The sequence below is a fragment of the Cladophialophora carrionii genome (assembly GCF_000365165.1).
Source record: "Cladophialophora carrionii CBS 160.54 unplaced genomic scaffold supercont1.16, whole genome shotgun sequence".
Classification (NCBI taxonomy): domain Eukaryota; kingdom Fungi; phylum Ascomycota; class Eurotiomycetes; order Chaetothyriales; family Herpotrichiellaceae; genus Cladophialophora; species Cladophialophora carrionii.
In genome coordinates, this window is record NW_008481823.1 from 21264 (window position 1) to 45288 (window position 24025).

The 24025-nt window shown below is 57.6% G+C and overlaps 7 protein-coding genes across 7 annotated transcripts; 3 read left to right on the top strand and 4 right to left on the bottom strand.

Annotated features, from left to right (window-relative positions):
• Nucleotides 1-1538: 1538 nt before the first annotated feature.
• Nucleotides 1539-2363, bottom strand: G647_10419 (uncharacterized protein; the record flags this gene model as incomplete). The annotated part of the gene is made up of 4 exons (XM_008726410.1): nucleotides 1539-1832; nucleotides 1875-2006; nucleotides 2073-2231; nucleotides 2289-2363. The coding sequence occupies 4 exons, from the start codon at nucleotides 2361-2363 to the stop codon at nucleotides 1539-1541; spliced, it is 660 nt and encodes a 219-aa protein (XP_008724632.1).
• A 5164-nt stretch (nucleotides 2364-7527) lies between these two features.
• On the bottom strand, nucleotides 7528-8382 carry G647_10420 (uncharacterized protein; the record flags this gene model as incomplete). The annotated part of the gene is made up of 1 exon (XM_008726411.1): nucleotides 7528-8382. The coding sequence occupies one exon, from the start codon at nucleotides 8380-8382 to the stop codon at nucleotides 7528-7530; it is 855 nt and encodes a 284-aa protein (XP_008724633.1).
• A 5715-nt stretch (nucleotides 8383-14097) lies between these two features.
• G647_10421 (uncharacterized protein) lies at nucleotides 14098-15356 on the top strand (the record flags this gene model as incomplete). The annotated part of the gene is made up of 3 exons (XM_008726412.1): nucleotides 14098-14130; nucleotides 14184-14960; nucleotides 15006-15356. The coding sequence occupies 3 exons, from the start codon at nucleotides 14098-14100 to the stop codon at nucleotides 15354-15356; spliced, it is 1161 nt and encodes a 386-aa protein (XP_008724634.1).
• A 4241-nt stretch (nucleotides 15357-19597) lies between these two features.
• G647_10422 (uncharacterized protein) lies at nucleotides 19598-19858 on the bottom strand (the record flags this gene model as incomplete). Its single annotated transcript, XM_008726413.1, has 1 exon — nucleotides 19598-19858. The coding sequence occupies one exon, from the start codon at nucleotides 19856-19858 to the stop codon at nucleotides 19598-19600; it is 261 nt and encodes an 86-aa protein (XP_008724635.1).
• A 776-nt stretch (nucleotides 19859-20634) lies between these two features.
• On the bottom strand, nucleotides 20635-21000 carry G647_10423 (uncharacterized protein; the record flags this gene model as incomplete). The annotated part of the gene is made up of 1 exon (XM_008726414.1): nucleotides 20635-21000. One exon carries the CDS (start codon nucleotides 20998-21000, stop codon nucleotides 20635-20637), a length of 366 nt encoding a protein of 121 aa, XP_008724636.1.
• An 839-nt stretch (nucleotides 21001-21839) lies between these two features.
• On the top strand, nucleotides 21840-22502 carry G647_10424 (uncharacterized protein; the record flags this gene model as incomplete). Its single annotated transcript, XM_008726415.1, has 1 exon — nucleotides 21840-22502. One exon carries the CDS (start codon nucleotides 21840-21842, stop codon nucleotides 22500-22502), a length of 663 nt encoding a protein of 220 aa, XP_008724637.1.
• Nucleotides 22503-22730: 228 nt separating this feature from the next.
• Nucleotides 22731-23722, top strand: G647_10425 (uncharacterized protein; the record flags this gene model as incomplete). The annotated part of the gene is made up of 2 exons (XM_008726416.1): nucleotides 22731-23317; nucleotides 23371-23722. 2 exons carry the CDS (start codon nucleotides 22731-22733, stop codon nucleotides 23720-23722), a joined length of 939 nt encoding a protein of 312 aa, XP_008724638.1.
• Between the last annotated feature and the right edge of the window lie 303 nt (nucleotides 23723-24025).

The window sequence follows — 24025 nt, forward strand, 5'->3', positions numbered from 1 at the left end:
GCGGTCATTCCGAAAGAGGGTGTTGCCGAGTCCAGACTCGGTCGGTGAATGCCCGCAGTGTCGCATCCAGGATCAATGCGACGGCTCGAAGGCGAGAGTGTTTCTTCGCAGGATGCCCTCCTAGGTCGTTTCGAGACCTCGACCCTCTCCTGCGCAGATCCAAAGTCGGTGTCCGTCTCCGCCGGCGACGACGGGCGTAGGTGAGCGCGTCTACGTGTCGAGCGTCCTCACGAGCAACTCACACAGTCGATGCAAGATGGGAGCAAGAGTGAATATGATCTTCGCCCACACGGTGAGGCGCTGGACACCGTCTCGCCACGCGCGGTACTCCTCCGGCTCGAGCTCCTACAACTTTTGATCTCCATACCCGGCGAGTGCCTGCTTCGACAGCCAGACAAACGCCCACACGGTGACGAATCGGAGAGGGAGGACGAGGACGAGGCGCCACGGGTGTGCGGCGAGGGAAAACGGTGCGGCCATCCCGGCGTGCTCAAGGGCCTGGAGGAGCTACTTATGTCTGGTTAGCCAAGGAGCGTCGACGGCGAGTCGCACCGTGGGGTCCTGAACGCACGCCGTACGGTTCGCCCCCAAGCATCCGACCGCCGCGCGAGTCGGTGCACAGCAGAGCTGCATTCGCTTCATCACTGAGGTAGTACCAAGCTTCCAGGCGACGCCTCAAGGTTCCCTCGTCGCCACTGGCGTTCAATCTTCGACGTGCGCATTACCACGTCAAGGATTGGCGATCGAGGCTCTCGAGCCCGTCGAGGAGTTGTGGGGAAGGTTTCTAGAGTCCGTCGCACTGCTCGACGTCCGCTATAGCCCTCGCAGCGGCGGGTTGAAGGGCGCGGTTATGCGAGTTAGTGGACTGGCGGCGGTAAGGAAGGCCCCAACGGCTGGATGTTGCAAAAGCCGAATGTACATTTTCATGCCGGCACCCGGGGTTGGAATGGCTGACGACTAGCCGACGAGCCTTTAGTCTCGACGGTTAAAGCACTTGGGCGGGCGTTAGGGCCGTAACGGGGGCTCCTAGGCTGAGCTAGCGGAGACTAACTAAGATCTTTAACCCGCGTGGACGACGCCTGCTACGGCTTAGCGACGGTTAATTTGCCAGCATCTAGATTCTTCGGACGATGTACACGTGCCACGGTCAGGCGTGGGCATTGACGTTGGACCTCTCCTCTCTCCCGTCGGACGCAGAATCACCGTCGAGATCACCCTCATCATCCCCCTCACTGTTTACGTCGTCGACGCCGTCCTCCTCCTCCTGGTCGGCTCCACTGCTCCTCCATCCCTTCGCGTTGAGGTGAGCCGGCAGTCGCCGTGTTACGGAACTGCACAGGACCTCCCTCATCTCTCGCGCTAGGGTCTTGATCCGGGGGTGTTCGTTCAACAGCTAGTGAAGGCCGATGCTATCGAGGTGATCCATGGCGGCCTGAAAATTCGGGCCCCTGGTGTGCATGCGGCTCCCGGTGACGCTGCAAAACTCCTAGGTCAGCCCACGGACGCCGTCGAGGCCTCGCGGAAACCAAGGTAGGGACTCACAAAGCATGGCTGAGTTGGGGGAGGAGGATCCAGATGCTGCCTTCGCCGAATATTTGACAGATGGCCTGCAGGCGCACGCCGTACCGACACCAGCTCGCGATGTTAGCGACGATGCTTCGCACCTGGTCCTCATCGGGCTCTAGGGTACTGACGAAGGACTTGATGTCTGCCCTAGCCTTGCGACCCAGGCGACGCCCCGAGATGTCTGGTCGGATGACCTTGACGATGTCGAACCACATAAGCCAGATGAACCGCTGGCGCAGTTGCCAGAGGTCCGACTCGTCGTTGGCCTGCAGCGTGTAGTCGATCCGCCTCTAGAAACCCCGGACCACGTCGTCGTTCTTCAGGTCGGCGATCAGCTGAGTCGCGGTCGCGGCGTCCACCACCCTCGGACTCAGCAGGATCTCGGCCGCGGACCTGTCGGTGGACTTGTGCGCGTCGATGTACTGCAGGAAATCCTCCGCCTAGGAGACGTGCAACTGGGTCAAGTTCATAATGCGATACCACGCCTTGTAGGTGTTGCTGGTCACGGCCTCCTCTTCTGGTCCCGCAGCTCGCTCGCCGTGGCTCCATGGTCCGCCGCCGCGCCGCCCCCTCGCCGGGTTGAGGTGTTGATGGAGGCGCTTCAGGTTCTTCTTCGCCTGCTCCGAGAACATGGTGGCGTCCTGGTCGAGGATCTGGTCCACGGCCTGGCACGGTCAGAGTCAAAGCGCGGGTCGGTGTCGTCCAGAGGCAGGTCTACTCACCGGGCCGTGGTTGAGGAAGCGGTGGAAGAGTCTCACCCAGTCCTGTTCGACTGGGGCAGGCAGATCTGACGCCATGCTGGCCGTGAGAAGGAGCAGTTGCACCGTTCGTGCGTTCGAGGGTCACCTCTCGTGGTGGCGCTCCGTCTTAAGCCTCCACGACAAGATGGAGGTAGAATAGCTAGATGAGAAGTAAACGGCAGATGAGAAGTAGACGGCAGATAAGAAGTAGACGGTAGATCAGAAGTAGACGGTAGATGAGAAGTAGACAGTAAATAAGAAGTAAACAAATAGATGAGAAGCAAACGGGCATTTAAGAAGCAGATGGCCAAATATGAAGTGTACCCGCAGATGAGAAGCATACCCACAGATGAGAAACCAACGGCGAGATCTAGGGCCTGAGACCTTCTCCACCCGCCACCGGAGCGTGTCTAGCGAGAGACAAAGAAACTTGACCACGGGACGGGACAAGACGGACCACACCCCTACAGGTGTGCGTCCAACAAGCAGCGAGACCAAGCAGCTCCGGCGTCGTCCACACCGCGACGAACAGGCCAAGGCGACGAGGACCGTGTACACGGGGGACCTCCCAGTGCATAAAACCACTCCGTCGCCTCTCCCTGCCACTCTTCCTCCGTTCTTACCGTCACCCTACCAGCTCTGCATCTTCGACACCACCATCCAGCCAGTAGTACTTTCTCGCCAACACGCCGTCCAACTCTCAACTACGATGGAGCATGTTCCAGTGATTTCCACAGCGGCCCTAGCCGAGCGCTGAGTGATCCTGCGGGACTTGACCGTAAGTATCACTACCGGTGGTCCCCTTAGCAGCATACTGGCCACACACGGCCTGTCGGATAGCGCGCGCACTGACATTGTGAGTAGAGGGAGGCCTGGACGCACAGCTTGGTCCTGGGGCAAGTCGTCGGCACCCAGGCTGTCACCTACTACATCACCCTCGCCCAGGTCCTGGTCCTATGGCTGGAAGACAACGTCGGATTCAATGCTCTAGCGTTGCTGGCCCCGGTCATCTTCGTGATCTTAGTGCTGAACATAGTGTGGACGCTTAGACACCTGAAGGACGTCGGTGGCATGCAGAAGGGCCCCGCGTAAGCTTCCTCACGTTTCTGGCACGTGGTTCGACCGCTCACGGCGGAGACAGAGGCAGGCAGACAGCCACGGGGCGGCGGGCCAGGACGACACACGGGGAGAGGGCGGCCGAGTAGGATACATCGATTCGTGGTTTGGGGTGCGGGTGCGAGGTGGGCGAGCCAAACGGACGGGACACAATCCCAATGGGCAGAATATAGTTCACGACTCGACGAGCAGGGCGGCCACGGCAGGATGAGGCCCAGAACCGTTCATTCGAGGGCGGATACAGGCGTTGACATGGGGGTTAGCTGGAGACCGAACGACGTTCAACTTTAACGGCGGTCTCCGAAAAGTTTTGTGCGGCCTATCGTTCTCCGCTGCCGGTGCTCCGTGTCCTGCTTAGGTTCGTCGCTCAGATGTAAAAAGCTGCTCGCCTGAGCTGCGACGCCAAGGGGAAATGCTCGCGAGCACCGGCGGCGTCCAGAAGCGGTCTAATTGGTGGATGGTGCCACCCTAGATTGGTGAGCCGACCGTGGCATCGTCCTTTGGTCGTAGAACACGTCACTGCCATGAACTCTCGATGATTTGTCCCTATAGTACCAGATTTACCCCAGCCGTACGTCTCCAGCGAGGTTAAGTCTGTATTCTTCTTGCCCGCCCTCGCGAATCTCGCACCTCTCCGCCCCCCTCTATTCCGCCTTCCCCCTTTTGACTACAGTTTCTTTAGCGCTGTTGGCGTAATGAGTGTGGCCCCCCTTTCTCCCTTTAGCTTGTTCTTGTTCTTGTTCCGAATCCAATCTCGCAGACGATGCTCATCTCTAAGCAACTCGACAGCGGCGGTAAGCACACCATGGCGGCGAAGCCAGCCTAAACTAGGGCGTCCGCAAGTTTCGAGGCCGATCAGGGTAAAAGCGAACCGAATTATAGACTGAAAAGTATCCGATAGACTAAAGCTTCAGGGGTTTACCGTCGAAAGGCTTGAGACAGCGTTGAGACTGAGGTTCGCAGGCATCTGTTCGTAACCGATAACGGCTACACAGGCACTCTTCGTTCCAGATCACAGACCAGATAAATGTTCACCCGAATTAAAAGGGTGATAAGCTTTCTATGTAACCAGGCTATTCACTAACGCTGGCGTAATAGGTATAGGGGTATAAGAGATGTAAAGGTATAGTAAAGGTGAAGTTAGGGTAAGGTGAGTAATAAAGGCAGTAATAAGCTGTAGTCGCTATGGCCTAACGGCGCACTCCTAAGTATATCGTCAGCAGTTGTCCGGCTGAGATTGAGACGAGTCGCCCTCCCTTTTCGATGGCCAGTCGAGGTTAGCTCGTCTTCTCCTCTCTCTAGGGAGTCTAGCATTCGCGATCAACCTTATGAGTGGCATGACGCGCTTCCACGACACGCCAGAAGATCCCGTCATTGGAAACACGCCCCGTGTTCCATCCTGACCGATGTCTCCTGCGTAAGTCCTTCTCGTACACACGCGACCGTGGCGGCTTCAGCTCCCGCCTAGCTTGTCCAGGTTGGGGCACGGGACTAGCGGCGTAGAATGTGCTGCTTGTGTTGTCGCGCTGTCTAGAGTGGACCCTGTATCCGCGGTTTCATCAATCCGCAGGCGCTGAGTTTTGATTTTCTGTAAGGTGGCCGCTGCGACAAGGGTTGCGCATCGATCGATGAGGTAGAGCAGTTAGTCGCCAGGAGAATCGGCATCCTGGCTAGCTGAGCGGATCTGCGCACTTGACGGGCCACGCCAACAGAGACAGCTCACTTCGGCTTGTGCGTGTATACACCGGCAGACCATAGAGTTGTAGGTCAGATCTCCTTCCACAGCTGGAAGTTTGTGTGTGCTCTTGTGGTGTAAAGCAAGTATTTGCTGGAGAGACGGTTCCAGCTGACGGAGGCATCGTGCCACGTTGCTTGATGTGCTGCCTTCCCCTTCACCTGCTGGATGGGTTTGTCCGCCGGTAGCTGCGACAATGAAGGGGTGTTGGCAAGAGTGTAGTGAGTACGGGCACGCAGTGTAGATAGGTCAGCTCTCGCCGAGTCGCCAACCTCGTGGTTGCCGCGTCACGGAGGTCTACGCCGGGTCCCTGATGGAGATGCGTTACGGATTGTGGCCTGGGCTTGGGGGTGTCTCTGTTCTACATTCGTTCTGACGACCGTCCAGCATTCGTCAACGACCGTCTCCTGTCCTGCATCGAGGGTGAAGGCGGTTCGGACCTTTGTGATGAGAGGTGATGCACCAGGAGGAGTTAGCTGGTTGACGAGCACCAACAACGCCGGCGAGACGGTAGCCGTGAGCATGTCACGTATTCAGCAACGACGGTTTATATATACGCGACATCGGTAGACGTAAAGAGGAGAGATCGACGGCTGAGTTCGACGGCGTTGTATAGGTGATGCATGAGTACAGCAGCGGCTATATTCTACCAGGATCTGCGTCTGTGTCGTTGATATAGGATGTCGGTCGACACTGGACAATCTAACGGGGACACTTTAAAACCCCCAGAAAAGAACTTTCAGCGGCTCCTTCCTATGGCAACCGCGCTCTCAGGTTACCATCGTCAATACTTAGGGTCTCTTAGTCTTGAGGCAGAGGTCTCACCCGGGTAGCTGCGTCCTTAATTACTTAGCCATCACCCGACCTTACTTCTGCTCTTCTGCTCTTCTACCCTTCTACTCTCTACTCTTCTACTCTTCTTCCCTTTTGCTCTCCTGCTCTCTGCTCTTCTACCCCTATCGTTACACGGCGCTCGAAGGTACAATGGGTTCTAGAGACGAGGTAAGGTTCCGCTACCACCGCGCTCTACTAATACTTACTCCTTTCTAGATGGACGAGAAGCTACATGCGCTGAGAAACCTCGGCGTAAATGTGGACAAGGACGACGGCAGGGTGTTTGACCGCTCCGGCGCACTCGCCTCGCGCGAGGCGCGGCAAAGAACCACCACGACGGGTAAAGCAGAAACCAGGTCAAAGGGCAAGAAAGAGCGCACGAAATTCAGCTCGGACGAGCTAGATGGACTCCAACAGCTGCACGCGGCGGCCGAGAAGCAGAATCTATGGGCGGACCGTGCATTAGAGGCGCTTGCGAGTATGGTCCGTCGGTCCACATCTAGATCAGCACGCGACGGATATAAGAGCTGACTACCGCGTCCGTCAGGATCCCACCCACAGCCGAGCGTCCTACATCGCGAGATGGTAGCGAACCAAGAAAGAAGGGACAAACGTGGACCTCGACTTCGACCACCCCTTCCTAGGCCTCACGAACGAGTCGACTGCCAACCTCGACCCTACCGATGAGGGTGCGCACGAGTCCGCCATCGCACATAGTGGAACACATACAGGACACCAGGATTTAGCCGAAGACCCAGTACCGACGACCGCTACGCCGCCCTCTGCACCGTCTGTGACCCCATCGGCAGACCCTTCCGGTGAAGCTGGCGCCCACGTAGGGATGGAACGGACCCCATAGCCAGGCGCAGGCGGTTCGGTCTTCTGCCTCCCTGTTGTGGTCTTCGCGTCCGGAAGATCGCAGTGTACGAGAGAAGCAGTAGCAGTAAAGCAACGCGGGTCCCTCCTTCCAGGCGTCATCTGCTCCGGGTATAGATCCATCTCCTCTCCTCGTGTTAGAAAATATCGTCTGTAAGCGATGGTGACGATGGTTCGCACAATGGTAGATTAATGACGGAGCTATCAAGCTATGAGCGCACGTCATAAGAAGCCCTTCCCAAGCGTTGCTCCCCTCCGTAACATGGTTATGACGCGTCGTGCCTAACTATTCGTGCTTCCACATCTTAGTAAAGGCGCCTGCCGTGCGGTTGTGTTCCAAGATACTATCCTACCCTAGAGTTTCGTCCAGGCCGAAGCACGCACCACAACAGACCTTCCCCTTATGCTGGCGTCCGAATAGTCGTACGCACCAATTCTCCTTCTCCTTCTACTGGCGACCGAGATACCTCCATGTGGCGACGCTTCACCTGAGCGACTTCCGCCGCTGGACTTGTTGGAGCTCGTGCACTCTGCCGAGTGCCTGCCGCGTCGCCGCCACGCTCGCCTCCCCTCGTGAACAATACAGCATGTAGACCACCTTTGGAGACGGCCGCGCCTTAAGACACTGCTCCCAGGATCGGATGGACTAAAGGTCTGCAGTTAGCATCGGGCCAGTAGTTCGTGCGGCTCACCGACCTTTGCGTCTTGGGCGACCACTTGGCCAGCCGCGAAGGCGCGCAGCTGCCGGAGGATGGCGTGGCGGCTCGCGTGGATGAATGCGCTCTCTAGATCGCCCCGGTGGCGTACGTCCTCTTCCATGCCGAGCTCGCTACCGGCCAGGTCCACCATCATAATGCTCGCATCGCGGGAACGGACGCCATCGCCGGGAAGATGGATGCTCAAGACGAGATGGGAACGCGACGATTCGTCGTTCAGCGACGTCGTGGCCACTTTTCGGTGGCGCAGCGCACGCGGAAGGAAACTGTCCCCCACCTCCCACTCGTCGAAGCCCGTCTTCGCCTTGAGCGCGTACCACGTCTCCCCGAAGGTCCTCGCGTCCGTCGGGGTCCACGGGTCAAGGCTGTATTCTGGCCCCGAGGAGTGGCGTCGAAGACGATCGTGCGGCATTGCTCTGAGTGGGCCAGACGCTTCGGCGTGCCATTCGGTGAGGGCAATACGGAGGTCGCCAGGCCTCCCTGCCGTCTTCATGGCGGCGAGGGCCAGGCCGATCGCGCAGCGTGCGACGGACCGTCGCCCCTTGAACGTGCCGTGTGTCTTGCCGGTCCCGCTCTCCCCGTCGGCGACAAAGCAGATCTGGGACCCGTGGCGGACGTGGGCTGCGAGGAGGCCGTACGCGAAGTACGCGCAGTGAGTCTCTCCCTCGGCTTCGTCGGCGCCGGTGAGATAGTCGAAGCGGTGGGAGGGCGCCTCCGACAGGTCGAGCCTTCTCGTGGCGGAGCGCATCATCTCGTTCATCGCATCGGGGAAGGGATCGCTAGGGGGCCGAGACCGCATCTCGATCCCGCGGACGCGCCCCACCAATAGGATAGACCGGTGAGAGTGGTAGAGGTTGGCGACGAGCCCTTAAAGTGTCTACGTTAGGACCGCCTGCTGCTGCTGGAGGCGCCCGTTAGCCGTCGCCAGCGCGTTGATTACCTCACCCTTCTTAACGGCGATGATGCGCCAGCAGATGTAAAGCAATCTATAGCGGGCTGCCAGCGCACCCTAACGGCGCGCGCGCGCCTCGGCCTCCTCTACCTATCGTTCCTCGACGCGGAGGGAGGTCTCCAGCGTATCAGGTCGAGCTCGTTCGTCGAGTGGCAATTGTGAGAGATGCTCGAGGCGGCTTCGAGTGTCTCGCTTCGGAACCTGGTCGTGCTGATAATCGGCTGCCACCGCTCGTCGTGCGTGCGACGCGCCATCTTGCCACGATGCGAATGGGACTGTGGCCCGTCTGCTTCGCTGAACGGGTCCAGGCCCGAGACCGAGCGCTCCTCGTCTCCCGTGGCCGACGGCAGGTCCCGTCTGCGGCGGCCGTGGCTGGTCGTCAGGACGTTGTCGGGTCAAGTGTGCGAAGTCCTCCACCTCCCGCTCCATCCGTTCGCACCGTCGCGTCACTTCTAGGGTTTTTTGCACCAGCATGTGATGCCTGCGCTGGAGATCTTGGTACGCGTCGTCACGCGAGAGGAGCTCGCACTGCTGTCGCTGCGCGGCCTCGCTGGACGTCTGCTCGAGACGGTCCTTGGCAGCGTGGAGCTCAGCGTGCGCGGACCGTGCCTCGAGAAGCTCCTGCCGCAGTGTGGGCACGGACGGGTGTCCGTGATTCACTGGGCCCCGACCCTAGAGGCGGAGGACGATCGAGATGGGAATGACGATACCGAGCGGCCCGAGGAGGAGAGACATAACGCTTCGGTGTACGAGCCAGGTGTCCGTGAGGTGGAGGGTCCACGGATGGCTGGACGATTCTCGCTGGAGTAGAAGTAATTAATCGAGGAGGAAGAACACCGACCGGGCGAAGACGTATCTCGTCAAATACTCCCCAGCTGTCATCTGTAACGTCGTGCGGAGAGGTTGGAGGAGAGATGTCGCCTACGCCATCGAGATGGATACCGACGGGCGCTCAGTTGGTGGTGTAGAGGACGTCGTGTCGAGAGCCATACCACCCGGCTAGCTGCGCGTCGAGGCTGAGGGACAACGATCGCGTCCTCGAGGAGGTCGGTCGATAGAGTGTTGCCGTGGCGGGAGATGCGCCCTAATGAAGCTGGTATATGTGCGCGATCTGTCCTCCGTCGCGGGCTTTGTGCTGGCTCCTCCAGGGGGGCACCCCGATCCCGAGACCTGTCTCGGTCTGGGGGTCGAGCGCGTCGGCTCACGGACGGGCGGCGTCATCGTCTAGTGCTGTAGTAGTACGGCGTACAAAAATATAGAGATGCCTCTGCGATGTCCCGAGGACGAGTGCCTGTAAACCAGTAGCCTGGAGCTGGAGTGAGAGGAAAGGATTGCGGTATCTTGACGAGGGATGGAAATAGATCTAGCTGTCCCAAGCTGAGGTGGCTACGACTAGAGGTATCTTTGAGGTGATGGCTAAGCTAAGCGCGAGGGTGATGTGACCTTTAAGTTGCTGCGATGGACCACCATCCGCCACCAGAGTCCACCAGTTAAAAGGCCATCCGTGCCAGCGCAGAGTTGTCCATGTGTTCGCAACGGTTCCGATTGGTCCTGATGCCCCTAAGCGAGCGAGTGTAGGCGAGGGTCGTGGGACGGCTGCGGTCAAGGTCCTTGAGAATATTCTACTTGTGCTACCCATCTTTTACACATTACCTAGTAGCCGGTAGAGAAGTACCGAGAGTACCGAGACCATGGACTTAGACACTTGGGCAGTGAGCCCGCACTGCTCCTTTGTCCTGGCTAAGTCGCGGGCAATCTCCAGTGATCGAGATAGCCGAGACATAGGCCGTGGGAGCCTGGACAGCACTCCTTTAAGGGCCTCCTCAGCACTCTTCAAGGGCCTCCTCAGCACACTTTAAGGGCCTCCTCAGCACCCTTCAATAAACTCCCATCTTACTTCTACGACACTGTCCCGTCGATCAGCGTCTCTTCCCGCTAGCCATCCAAATATACAGAGCTCGACAGGATGGGCTCTCGCGGTCGATCGCTCCCCAAGATTAGACCCTACAACCTGACTGCTGTGCCCGATATAGCGGAGAGAGTTGTCGTTCTACGCGCTTAGAGACCGGTCCTGGCTGGGGTCGCCACCTTCGATGCCTCCACCTTGGCTCTCCGGGACACGCCGCGGTTTGTTGTGCATCCTCTTTGGCCGACCGCAAATATCGCCGAGTCGACCGTTTCGCTTCCCCTCCGCCTAAAACCAGCAGAGCCGAGTTCGCTGGTCCGACACTCCTTCACCGCCTTCCGTCTGGGCCACTACGCTCGACGGTCCCGATGGCCGCTCTTCTGCAGCTCGGCGAGCTACGGCGCCAGCCTCATCGTCTACATCGCGTTCTACCTCCTCCTCCTCTACCTGCCTCTCGGGGGCTTGGCTGCACCGAGCGTCCGCACCGTCCTGAACGGCGCCGAGTCCGAGTTGTCCCTCCAACTAATCCCCTTCTCCCAGTCTCTCCGGCTGGCCGCGAGCCATCTGGCCGGCTGGCCGGAGTTGGACGGGGAGCATAGACGCGTCCAAGGCTTGCGTAACCGTGTCGACGCCTACCAGGGGCAACAGCGGGACCTGGTGAACCGCTACCGCCAGCTTTACACCGCCACGGTCCCGAAGGCCCGGAGTGCTGGCGCCTGCAACCGTTTGATCCATGAGCTCTTGCACATCAACCGCACGACCAGCCTCCTGGTCTCCCAGCATACGAGCCTGAACATAACGCTCAAGGGCGTCGTCGACAGTTTTCGCGTGCGATCGAACGCTGCCTACGGTGGCAACAAGGCCTGGTACGAAGCCATCTACGCGGCCTACGTCAGTATCCGGAGCACGAGAGCCACCTTCAACGCGGAGACGTATAGCACCTCCCAGCAGGTCGTGCTGGGCATCGTCGAGCAGCTCGAGATGCAGTGCTTCCTCGTACGGCCCCAGTCCTTTGTGGCCTGGAGTCCGGAACAGATGCGGAACAGGCACGTCGTCGACCAGCTGTTGCCCCGATTAGACGACAGTGTCCGGCGACTCCTGGGACGGCCGTGACACGGCACCGTCGTACGCGCCCATCTCCCGGTCGCCGTCGTCAGTCTTTAGTTGTGAGATGGGGTAATGTAGAGGTATCTCTTGTCGCCGGAAGATCACTTACGGCCCCCCTAAATCTGCCTGGATCGTGTATACTTTTCAATAGAAATGCTATAGCCCTCGTTTTGGCCTCGGCGTACATGGCCACCGCGGCGTCGCCCAGGTATCGTGGTACTTCTCTGCACCAACCCTCCTCAGTCGGGAGGAGCATGATGCGATTTGAGGAGGTGCGGACCGACGCTTCGCCAATCGGAGGTACTACACACGGGTTATTATAACGATGCTCGGATCGTCCCAGGTAGGGCCTACCACTACCTCATTAAGAATACACTTGCCGAGGTCTATAAGACCGATACACGACCATAAGGCGTCGACGCCAGCACGTCGTCGACGTCAGATTGTGACCGAACTGTGGGCGCGCACCGTGTCCTTGAGCAACCGCCGGCCGGTCCTCGCCAGCGCGATACGTCCAATCTCCTTGGGCCTGACGTGATAGCCTATACTCGAGCTCTTGTTCCACTCCCAGTTCGTTCGTCCACGGTTCGCTGACCAGGTCGCAAGATCTCGCCGGCGTGCTTCGGTGGCCTTGAAAACGGCCATCGAGTAACGCGGTACTACTTAACGCTTACCTAACTTTACATCATTATAAGCTAATAGGTTTTAGGGGCCCGACCAGTTATCTAGTACCTCGACCCTCGGCTGTCCGAGAGTCTAGAACATATCAAGAGGTCGTAATATAAGAGTATTCGGTACATAAGCTCGCCGGTAGTCAGACCAACTATCAGATACTAAAAATACAGTCTACATGTACCGCTCGGTAATATTACCCGGATTTGCGCTGTATTGCTAATGACTGTATTGTAGGGCCGAAGCATATCTCTACAACTCTTACTCTTACTTATAGACATATCTCTACAACTCTCACTCTTACTTATAGACACATCTCTACAACTCTCACTCTTACTTATAGACACATCTCTATAACTCTTACTCTTACTTATAGACACATCTCTATAACTCTCACTCTTACTTGTAGACAAACCGTGACTAGAAGTACAACCTCGTTCTGTCCCTCGCCCTCAAAGTCCCCATCTTATTTCAACTCATTTTCAGTAGTATACCATTCATATTCATCTCATCGATGGACCATACATATACTTCACGGGCGACGATCTCGAATGCCTTTACCTAAGGAGTCTCTGATCTACGGCGCCGTGCCAGCAGCCGCTTTAACATAGCAACCTAATTCTACATCCTCGTTGGAGCCGTCTCCAGCTCGCCCATTCACGATGCGCATGGTATTCTCGCCGTACCTTCGAGTTTTCCCAGCGGTAGGTGGTTTGACCAGTGGTAGGAGAAGAGGGCAGTCTTGTGTACTTACTTTGAGCCGAGGAGACGAAAATATACTAAGAGAATATGCTAGTTGATCATTACAGGCAGAAGACATACTCGAACGTATCAAGGGACCTTTAGGTACGGCTGTACACAGACCGACAAGTAAGGCGGTGGTTGGTTTTTACGCGACAACAGCTTAACTACTATAGCTCCGTGAGAAGGTGTTACCCTGTATCCGAAAATCAACAGACAGACAACTTCGCCTACGAAAATTTCGCTGAAGGGGGGACCGCAGTAGAGGTTCTTGATCCAGTACTCCGTATACTTCGGCAGATCCCCGGGCGCGACTACCCCATAGGCCTCAACAGGCCTCAATATACTCCGTACTCGTAAATGTCTCCGTCGCGTTCCTCGCCCGCATCCCTTCTAGCCTTTCGACCCTAAATCGAAGCAGATCTTCTAAAGGCAAATCGAGCCAAATAGAAGGTGTATTGTTCGAATAAAGGTCGGCCCTCGCACGTCGCGTCGCATCCGCCTATTTACAGGTTATTGTAAGTGAAGCAAAGCGTGCGGTGAATTATCCTAGCATCTCAACAGACGCGATTACCTCGACTCCCTCGACGCGTGTTCGATGCCTTGATCCATCCTACTTATTTTAACGGCCCTACGAGGTTACGATGCCACTGCTTACCTCGACTGCTCTATAACATTACGATGTCACTACTTGCTTCGACTGCCCTGCGATGTTACGATGCTTCCGCTTCGACTGTTGACGCGGTTGTATGTTACTTCTTGCTTCGACTGCCCTAGCTGTTGTATGTCACTGCTTGATTAACTGCCCTACGCTGATTCAATGTCACTGCTTGTTCACACTGCCCTGCGCGCTTTGATTTCTATGATCACCAGACAATCTTCTTCAACGCCACCTTACTCCCCACCCTCCCCTCAATTGACCCAGTCCCTACATAGACATCCAACCTGCGTCCACCGCCTGTCGACCACCACCATCCTAGACCATCTCCACAGTCATCGACCAGTCGGCTACTTGGTCAAGTCAGGCCACTCACCGCGCAAACCAGCTCGTCAAGCATCCTCGATGGCCCGCAAGCTCCCCTAGGACCGAGAAGCCTCACCACCGGCAAAACGAGCCAGGACGACCGATCCTCGCAATGGCCCAACCTCACGTCCAGCTCCGCAGACCCGTACGCGCGCCAAAACCTCTTTTAGATCGAGATTAGATAAGAGAGGAGGATAGAAATGTCCACCCGTCCCCGAGGACCAACAATTCTTCTACAACTCTGTCATTCTGGTCATTTCGGTCGCTCCCGATCAATGGAACTATTTCTTTCGCACGGCGGTCAACTACGCCCGAGGCTACGGCGCAACGTGTGTCGAAATGTGGCAGGACGACGTCACGCGCGTCATGGTCAACGACGACGTGACGTGGACCCGCCTCCTCTCCCGAACACAACCTGTCGAACTACAGCTCTACGTACCCACGGTGTTTTTGAGCTTCGTCTGGTCTTGCATCCGGGCCAAGGCAGTTCTCGACCCCGTGCCGGAGGCCGACAAGGTGCTCAGACCCACGGACGAGCGCTCTTATTCTATCCCACTACACAAATACAAAGCAAACCGCGCGCGACAGCCGGACACCGAATCCTTGAAGCAGCAGCCCACTAAGCGAAAGCGTACATCGGGCGGCGACACCACCGATGACGACGACGATTCAGACGACGACTCCGCGAAAAGTGACGCTAGTGCCGAAAGTGAAAACAGTCCGCCACTTCTTGACCCCGGCGAGGACGGCAGGATCGCCAAAAAGAATCGTGAAAGCGCGACAGAGTTTCTCAAGCGACTTCTCCCTACCCGCGACCTTAGAGGCAACGCCCCGCGTATTTTTGTCGCCCACCCGTCGTCGCCTCGGTGGCCAGAACCAGAAACGTTGGCACGGCTCCAGCGCAGTGCCAAGCGGTGTCTGTCTGCATTCGCACGGGGACTGCTACGTCACGACCTGTCCGGCACAGAACTGGGCGTCAGCCGGCGTAAACTCAAGTCAGACATTCTCGCCGAAGCCTAGCTTGGCGGGTTCGTCCGGGGTCGCTGGCTTTTCTTGGTCGTCGCGGGGGTCGATTCGCTCTGGAAAATTACGGTCGAGGCCACGCTGAAGAACGATCTGGGCTGCGCCGCAGAAGTCTGGCGATATGGACGGTCTTACAACATCGCCATCCACACTCTCGACTTCGGCGACAAGGACGATCTTAAGAGGGTGTTTCTAAAGGCACGGGAGTTGGGCCTCGTCGCGAACCGATTCGAAACCACGTACTATAAACCGCTGATTTTTACCGAGCTTGGCTTGCATTCTAAGGACGAGTACGGCCTTAAGGTCTCGGCCACGGACAGCAGGTCCATCTTCAAGGCACAACGTTGATATGGTATTGCGCCGCCGTGTAGACGACGACGATCTAGATCAGCAGGGTCCATGGCCGGCGAGGGAGCCGACGAGGGAGGACAGAACATCCACCGCACTGGCCTGTAACGGGACCGACGGGAGCTGCAGGTGTGACGTGGTGGTTTACGAGAATTTCGCGCCGGCAAAGACTGGAGTTCCGAATCCCGGTATGTGCACAGCCACGATAACATTGTCTAGATAGATCTCATGTCAAGCATCCGTCTTCGGTGATCTGCTTGAGCTGTTTCTAGGACTGGCGGCGATGGGCGCAAGATTGATCTGACGGATCTGGCCATGGCGAAGCCTCTACTCTTCAGTCTGTTTATTTCGGACGTTATGAAACCTTAACCCACATTCTGTAGCCGCGCACATCGGCGCTTGTCGTGGCCGCGCAGCGAGGGTGTGACGCTGGAAAGCTTCGGTAGACGCAGCTGCAAGTAGTCCTCGCCGCGGGACGATCCTGGTGGCAACACTTTACTTGTCGAGGAGCGTCGGAGGGCCGTGGTTGACATGGTCAGATGGTTGAAGATGACGGCCGTTAAGGCTCGCAAGCTGGCGCCGTGCTTGTTGAGGGACCGGGGCGCGCACGGTAAGTACCAGTGACAGGCCGTCCGTGGCCTCGACAGATGCGGTGATCATGATTCTACGGTTGGACGATATCGCCTTCCGCCAAGATAAAATACGGCCTCTACATGAACCTAAAGGATCGCACTATTTCTAACGAGGCGAGAGGTATAGGTTCACTGAAGGTGTAGAGGACTTCCCTAAGTTCGGCGGAGACGACGTGCTAAAGTGAACGAAGGGATTAGTGAGTAATTGGCTTGGTGTTATATTCGGGAGTTAGAATCTAGAAGTCTATCGCAAGCACTGAAGGCTCAAAGGACCAGCCTCTAGGCAAGAAACGGGCGACACGAGATCGCCTAAGCAGAACTGAAGAAAAGCAGAATAGGACCCGAATCGGCGAGTTCCAATGAAATGTCCAGCGTCCAGCGCGCATATCTCTACGTGTGCCACACCCCATAAACCTTCACGAAGCTTCCCACCCCGACGTGGTGGCCCGTGGCCGATGGAGGCAGACAAGGCGTGAGCGAGAGACGGTCGTCCACCGAATCACTTCATAGTCTCCTGTTCCTGACCGTGGCACAAACACACATCTCCTCCAGGCCTTCTTCGCCTCGCCAGCCGGCAAGGAACTAATGGACGAAATAGCCTTGTCGCCATATTTTTGCGCGAGAGCACGCATTTGCCTACGCGGATGGCATTGCGAGACCATATCTCGTGCCTGTAAGCACCGCCAGCCATGACTTCCGCTACGCTCAGTAGATGATCGGTAACTCCCCATCTATACATCGCCTTTCTCGCCAACTTCCTCCCTACTAAGATTTTCAGGCCCCGCCGCCGTCCTGCCGGCTGGAGACTGAGTCGCCGACGACCTCACCGTGGTCTCGGGCAGGCTTGCCGTCGCCTGCATCTCGGCCCGCTTCACGCGTCGTGTCGCCATCCACTTTGTCCTGGGTGCCGCCCGGCCTGGGAAGCTTCAGCAGAAGCAAGGCATCGAGAAACATGGCGAACTTTATAAAGCCTTCTGCCCCAAATTGCAACGCGAGTCGTTCGAGCTTAGGGATGGGTTCGACCTAGAGGCCGATAATGATCCGTCGAACGGTGGCGGCTCCGTCTCGGGTGACCCTGAGTTCCTTCTCGAGCGACCTCGCGTCCTTGGTGTCGCCTTCTCTAGCGGCGCGCTTAATGTCGGCCGTGAGGTCGATCTCTCGCCGGACCGCTCGCGCGAGATCCTCCTTTTGGCGGGCGATCTCGGTAGAGACACCTTCACAGATATGCTTGACGTACCGTATCTACCCCTCGGACTCTCCGTGCGTGGCGATCTCGTTCTGCAGGCCTTTCAAGAAATCCTAAGTGGTCTGCGCTCTCGTCAAGAGTACAGCGGGAGACACCGCTGGCTGGAGACAGTGGATGAACTCTTTCCGATTGTTCTTCTCCCCTTTGATCCGACCTTCCATGGCTTTGCCACATACGCTTTCGGTCCAAAGCTTTCGACGAATGGCTTGCACCTCATCCTCCGCCTCTACCGGCACGTAGATGGACTCCTTCTTCTTGTTGTTTGTCGCGCCTCGCACGGGGTCGGAGGGTGCGGAGCGCGTGGTCGATGCGAGAGAGTCGGTGGCCGGACCTGGGTCCGCAGTCTCCCTTGCGCCGTGGACAGGTCCAGCTGGCGAGGTGGCCAGAGTCGGGATGGAAGCGCCAACCTAGGATCGAGTTTCTGTGTCTGGCGTAGAAGGAGCGGCGGGTTTCGATGCCGGATCAGAGGACGGAGCGCACTCCTATGGTGTATTCTTCGCGCCAGCTCGGTCTGTGAAGTAGAGTCAGCGGGGACGGCGCCTGGCAATGGGTTGGCGGTCACATTCCGAGCGCGTGCAGATCGAGCGGGACAGGGACACATACCTTTCCTCGCCTCTTCGATCATACGGTCGACGAAGCCCTCCTTTTGTCTAGAGAGCGGAGTGAGGCTGCCTAAATGACCATAGAATCTGGGCTTCTTCCGGTCTTACGGATCGCCGTCACGCCGGGCCGCGGGTAAAAGGGGATGCCAATCCTTGGAGTGTTGATCCGTGGGATCCTCGTCGATTACGCACGCGTCCTGGTCGTCGGCCTTATCAGTTGCGTTCGGCGCTTCTGGCAACTTGGTGGTGGAAGTGACGAGCTCTAGACTGGAACCTCGACGATCACCTGGGACGTCCGGTTAGGATGTCTCGGCCACGGCGTCTAGATTAGGTGCGTGGACTGTCACGGATCAGTGCGCCGTCCTGAGGCTACATGGTCACGGATCAAACGCCGGCATACCTAGATGGTCCATCGTATGGCAAAGACGCTGGTGACGACAGGACCCTTCCGCGAACGGGCAGGAGTGTAGCGGCGGCGGTAGTCGCGGTTAAATGAAGGTATGAAGGTGTTGTGGAGGAGAGGTGTGGAAGGAAGCATTAGTTGTAGCGAAGTTGACGTTTGCTTCCCTTCATCGTTCTGTGCTTTGTGCTTGTGAATATTTGCGTAATCACAGTACAGGTAAGTGTACTAGATGTCCTATACAAAGAATGGTCCCCTTTTAGGGCACATCAAAGCAAGCTTTCGCAATCACTGTATTCATCCACGGCAAACTTATCGAGTGAAGTCGAAGCGTGTAGTAGAGCTGGACCGGGTCTGTCTCCGTATACTACTTGTGAGAGATGGAGGGGCTTACAGAAACCTAGAATTCAATGTCTTACCGTCCTAAAATGAAGACACTCCAGTGTAGATTACGCACCAATGCTTCCCGTATATTAGAACAACGTAATCTACATTTGGAGCTTTCTCTAGGCAGTTGCGCCCTCGACAATACATATGATAGCTGGGGAGTAAAACGACGAAGCGGGTCTCGATAGTCGAAGGAAGCTGGTCTGATCTACGAGCACATCTGTGGGCATCCATGGCTCGACCGTTGGCATGGAGAGCCGCGTTGTATAGTTTATTTAGTGGCAGCATTTCTTAGGGTAGGAGGTGCTGGTCGCGGGCGTAAATCCCACGAGGCACTCTCCGATCAAGGATGTGTATGCTTGCTTAAACTTAGACATGGGAAGGGCTGCGTCCTCGTACATTGGCGAGAGAGCTCGACGGTAAAATGATGAGACAACGCGTGCACCTTACGGGGTATACTTATAGACCGCCACAGCCTCTTAGAAGTTGCACGCCTTGGCGAGTTTATGCCCTTTCACTTTCACATTCACGGCCTCTTAGTCTCTACCGCTATCGGTCCATCTGTATCTCTCCTCCGCTTTGCAACCGCCGAATAGGCGTTGCAATGGACACTAATCACCGCGCTTCTCCCTCTCCCCCGACTGGGGCTAGGTTCCGGTGCATAAATCCTCAACGTCCAAATGCAACGACGCTTGTGTCTCGGCCAACGCCGCTAATGCACTTTCTACCTCTTCCTGTCTGTGGCTCTCGGGCAGGGCAGTCGCCAGATGATGCAGTCTCAGGCTGATGTTGCGCCATTTGAGCCTCTTCTCGTGTCGAAGCAGTGCACTCTCGGACTGCGGCGCCAGCTCTCTCGCCGTCATCGTCACAGCGACCGACCGCAAAATATACCGGAGCGGGTACGGAATATGCTCGAGGCTCTGCCTATGACTTGGATCAGCTATTACGACACGGCCGCGTGGGTGCTGCCATTCTTACGCGGGTTCCTGGAAGTCTCGAATGACCTGCTGGGCGAAAGGCCAGGCTTGGTCGTTGTTGATCATCGCCAGGAACTTAGTGGCCGTCTCCATCTCGGTCGCTTCACTCCAGTCGGGTCGTGTCGCCGGGTCTGACTTAAGGTAGCGCATGTAATCCACCACGAGGACGACGAACAACGCCCTGCCCCGCACGGTATTGAGGTCGTCGTAACTTGACAGATCTCCCACGCGGTCCGCGTTAAATACGAGGGCGGTCATGTCTACGGTACGTTCGCACACCGCTGGAATAACAGTTAGAGACTTAAGCACCCTTACGTGGGGAAGGTTTTCTATACGGTGTCGAAGGACCACCTGGTAAAGTTCGACGACATATAAGGGCAGCCTAACGAGACACGAAGCTCGAAGCTCTCGGCGGTTAGGCTCTCACCCGTTCTAAACCGGAAGACCGTCCGGCACCGTGCAGCTCATGACCAGCTATCGCTATCCGAGATTCGAAGCCCCCCCCAACACCTTGTAGAGATCAGCTACGCCACCGCGACCAGTGACCGTCAGGCGTCACCCCCCGGCGTGCTGGCCTCCGCGTCTGGATTCTCGACTCGTCGGCCGGCCTCGACGGACGCTTTCATCAACCGAGTAAACAAGATGCCGTACGTCGTCACATATTCCTCTTCCCCTACGGCCGGCACGTGGCGATACAGTATTTCCAATGCACCCAGAATCCCTTAACCGCCTACGACCCTGAAGGGCTTAAAACCACTCCACGCCGACCTGCCTGCTTTCCGCCCCTTCCAGACCGCCCTCTGGGGCCATGCCCGGTCCCTCTCACGCCTGAACTGTCGCACGCAGAGGGCGTGCAGATCTCTCGAGCGGGCCACGTACGGTTTGGGACTGAGGTACACCGTAACCGGAGCCCCGCTCAGACCATCCAGCTGAGGCCGCTCCAGTTACGTCTCTTGGACCTCGACGTCGAAAGGCAGGATCGGAATCTCGTCGTCGACCCACCCGTAGGCGCTCGAGAGGCGATGCAGGCGCGCCTACGGCTTCAACCGCTCCCACTTAGCTCGCTCTCCTTCAGCCCACACGTACGGCAAGTAGAACAGTTCTGGGACCGCTTTAAGCGCCTTGTGTGCTTGGATATTGTTGGCCGGTCTCGGGTGGAGGTTGAAGACGAAGACCTTGCCCAGGCCGTTCTTGCAGCAGACTTCCGTCAAGGCCAACGCTACACGCGCACCGCTACCCAGGTGATTGTTGTATCGATCCGCACCTACGGACACCCAGGCGTTTTGTGGGCGGATGTTTCCGTCGTCGTCTTCACGGTAGAACTCCACGTCCGCCTCCATCGTATGGAACCGATTTCCGTCCAGTCTCGCCAGCGGCGCGGTGTTGACATTTCGCGGCATTGTCAGGAGGGGAAACAGACGTGGATGACGACTTGGAGATGTTCACGCGAGGGGGAGTTGAGCGTCCTGCAATTGACAGAGGTACGAAGAGACGGTATTATCGACGCACACTTTGCTTCCCGCGAACCGTCGCAGAAGCACCTTGCACTCCGCACCAGTAACCGCTTAAGCCACGATACACTAGGTTACACCATTAGAAGTAGCTGAAACTTATGCATCCGTCACATCTAGCAAGCACGGCTATAACGGTTACGGGTCACGACCACGGGTGGCTACGCTCTTGCAAACACTGGACTGCTAATTACAACCTTTGTATTCGCGGGCATTCACCTAGTTATTGGCAACCTCTCTCTACTTTAGACTTTCGTGTGAACTACGATGACCACGTGGCGTGGCACCACATACGCCCTCATCCTACGGGTCGTTTACTTCGCCGATGCGGGTGTCCAGCTAGGTGGGAAGACGGACGTTTTCAGGCCCAGAATCCGCACGCCTCGCACGTCGGTGGGCTTGTCTCCGCGAGACACGGCAGGTTTAACGCCTTCAGAGCTCTATCGACACAAATCCGTTACCCCGTAACGTGCGTTTCTTGGTGAGTAGAGAGCTGGACAGCACCCAGCGAAGAAACTCTCTTCAAGTTTGCGAGCGTCCCGCGGGGTGTTCTACGTCGCTTCCCAGAACCACTGGTAAACGAGGCCTCGCGAGCTCTTCAAGACCTATGAAGCTAGACGACCGCCTCAACTCGTTCCTACTCATCCTTCAACGACAACCACCTCAACTCGTGCCACTCATCCTTCAACAGACCCCCTCAACTCGTGCCACTCATCCCTTTACCGACAATGGCCAATTCAGACGAACTCCGCGACCTAGTCAAAGGTCAGCTTATCAGGATCCAGATCTCGAACGCCGCGGTGTTCAAAGCCGATTGCAGTGCGATCCTCGAAACGGATCTACGAGAGTTTGTGCGTGGTGCCGAAGGCGCCTCTGCCGACGCGGGAATCCTCGTGGGGGCACGCGTGACCAGCTTTCGGGGGTCCGACGACCGCCTCGCGAAAGTGATCCAGGCAGGAGAGGCTGGTGAACCCGACAACGTCGTCGCCGTCGATTTCAAAACCATCATACCCGTCGTCAGCACGTTCGGCAAAGACGGTGGTTGCTACCACTACAAAATCAGCTGCACACGGGTCCAGAAACAGAAATGTGCGGCACTCATTGTGTTTAATCCCGCCTCCCCACACTTAGTCGCGGTAATTCCCATGTTCTACCTGGAAACGAGCAATCGATACCTAGACCGCAGGGCCGACTCGACCCCATTCACAGCTAGAAAGATCCCCTACTTCGGCGGGTTCATCGAGCTATTTCCGCTCGAGTGTACGCCCTTTATAATGCCCATCGCGTTCGCCAGTCGGTCGCTCGACCTCCTCCGTCAATTTGCCGCGGGCGAAATCTCGACTTGGTACGCCCGATGGGATCCGTGGGGTGCGATCGTGGCCATCTACTGACGTGTCGACAGGAAAAACCCCTACAACGACCTGACTTTCACCGATTGCCCGCGGCCGGTCCTGTCGAGTTTTCGGATCCTCTTACCGCCGGAAAACTCGCATTTAACCGACTACCCCTTCCTCGAGCGAGTTCGCCGCGTCTTTCTCCGGTACGGAGGCGATTACCGGATCGACATGCCCCGTGTGCGCGCGTCGAGCGGAGATCTAGTGGTGACACACCTCCCCTCCATGGCGCGCGCCATGCTCGAGGTCAAGCGCTGGCTCATACACTTAGTCGACGACCGAACCGTCCGGCACGACGCCTACTACTGGTCGGACGAGGAGCGTGGGTGCTACTTCACCCCTTTTACCTCGTGGGATTTCCTCCTTAGCACCACGGCGCGCGGAGACAAGGCCATCCTCGTCTCGCGGGACGACCTGCCGGTCGATTGGTTTGCACAACAGCCCGAGTTAACCCGCACCGCCGCGTTCGCCGCGGGGTTTCTCGAGCGCCACACCCTCCACGGCGTCAAGCCTCTCGAGGATGGGCGCGCCGACGCACACGCCCGAAGGGGACTGGCAGCGCAAATGATCGCCATCTGGGACCGATACCGGAGCGAAGGCAAGTTCTGTGCACGGAGACACCTCGAATGGCACCACATCTCGGCCCCCACGGTCGATCTAGGACCGGAAGGCGCCCCTCTCGACGCCACGGCGCCGGCGCGGGCGTCTCCCCCGTCGAACCCGGGTCACGGAGGCCCCCCAGGTGCGCTTTTCCAGCGCCGAATGTACCCTTCCCGCCAGGCGGCCATCTTTAACGGCGTCTGTGCGGCCCAGTAAGCACCTCGTCGAGCAGATGCCGCGCGCGGTCGAACTGACAGGGAAACAGTAACAACTGCGCCGTCTACAAACTAGGCCGCCATCCGTCCGCCACCCACATCTTCGCGCTGGGACGGGCCGACGGCATTGTGGACTTACACCCCGACACGCCGATGGTGTATTTGAACTTCGCGCAGGTCGACATACTTCACTCGAGGCCACACGACAAACAAATACCGTCGTCGTTCTTCCCCGCGACCCACGGCAAGTCTAAGTCCATCTACGTCCTGAGCCCCGTGCCGGAAGAGCTCGACGACCTGCCCCACCATCATTTCGTCCTGCCATCCGAGGCGTTGTGCACGGAGAGCCGCGTCAGGGTCAACGACGAGCAGTTAAAGCCGCGACTGTCTAGCGACGCGTAGCGCGCACCCCGACGCGCGACGTCGATCGCCCTCCAGAACGGGGAACCGCTGGTGGCCTATCGGACGCCCCGACGAGCCCTAGAGACGGCGGTCCTACGGCTGTTTCGATAGCGGTTCGAGGACGAGTGTCTGCTCCTGGGCGACACCAAGACGGGTCTAGGCACGACGATCCAGCTGCGGGAGTACATCACCACGCAGCGCGAGGTCCTAGGCGAATACATCATGCTGATGAACGGAGACTCGTTCTTTCGTCGGGGTGAGAAACCGTTCGACGCCTCGTCGGACGAAGAGAGCGGCGACGGG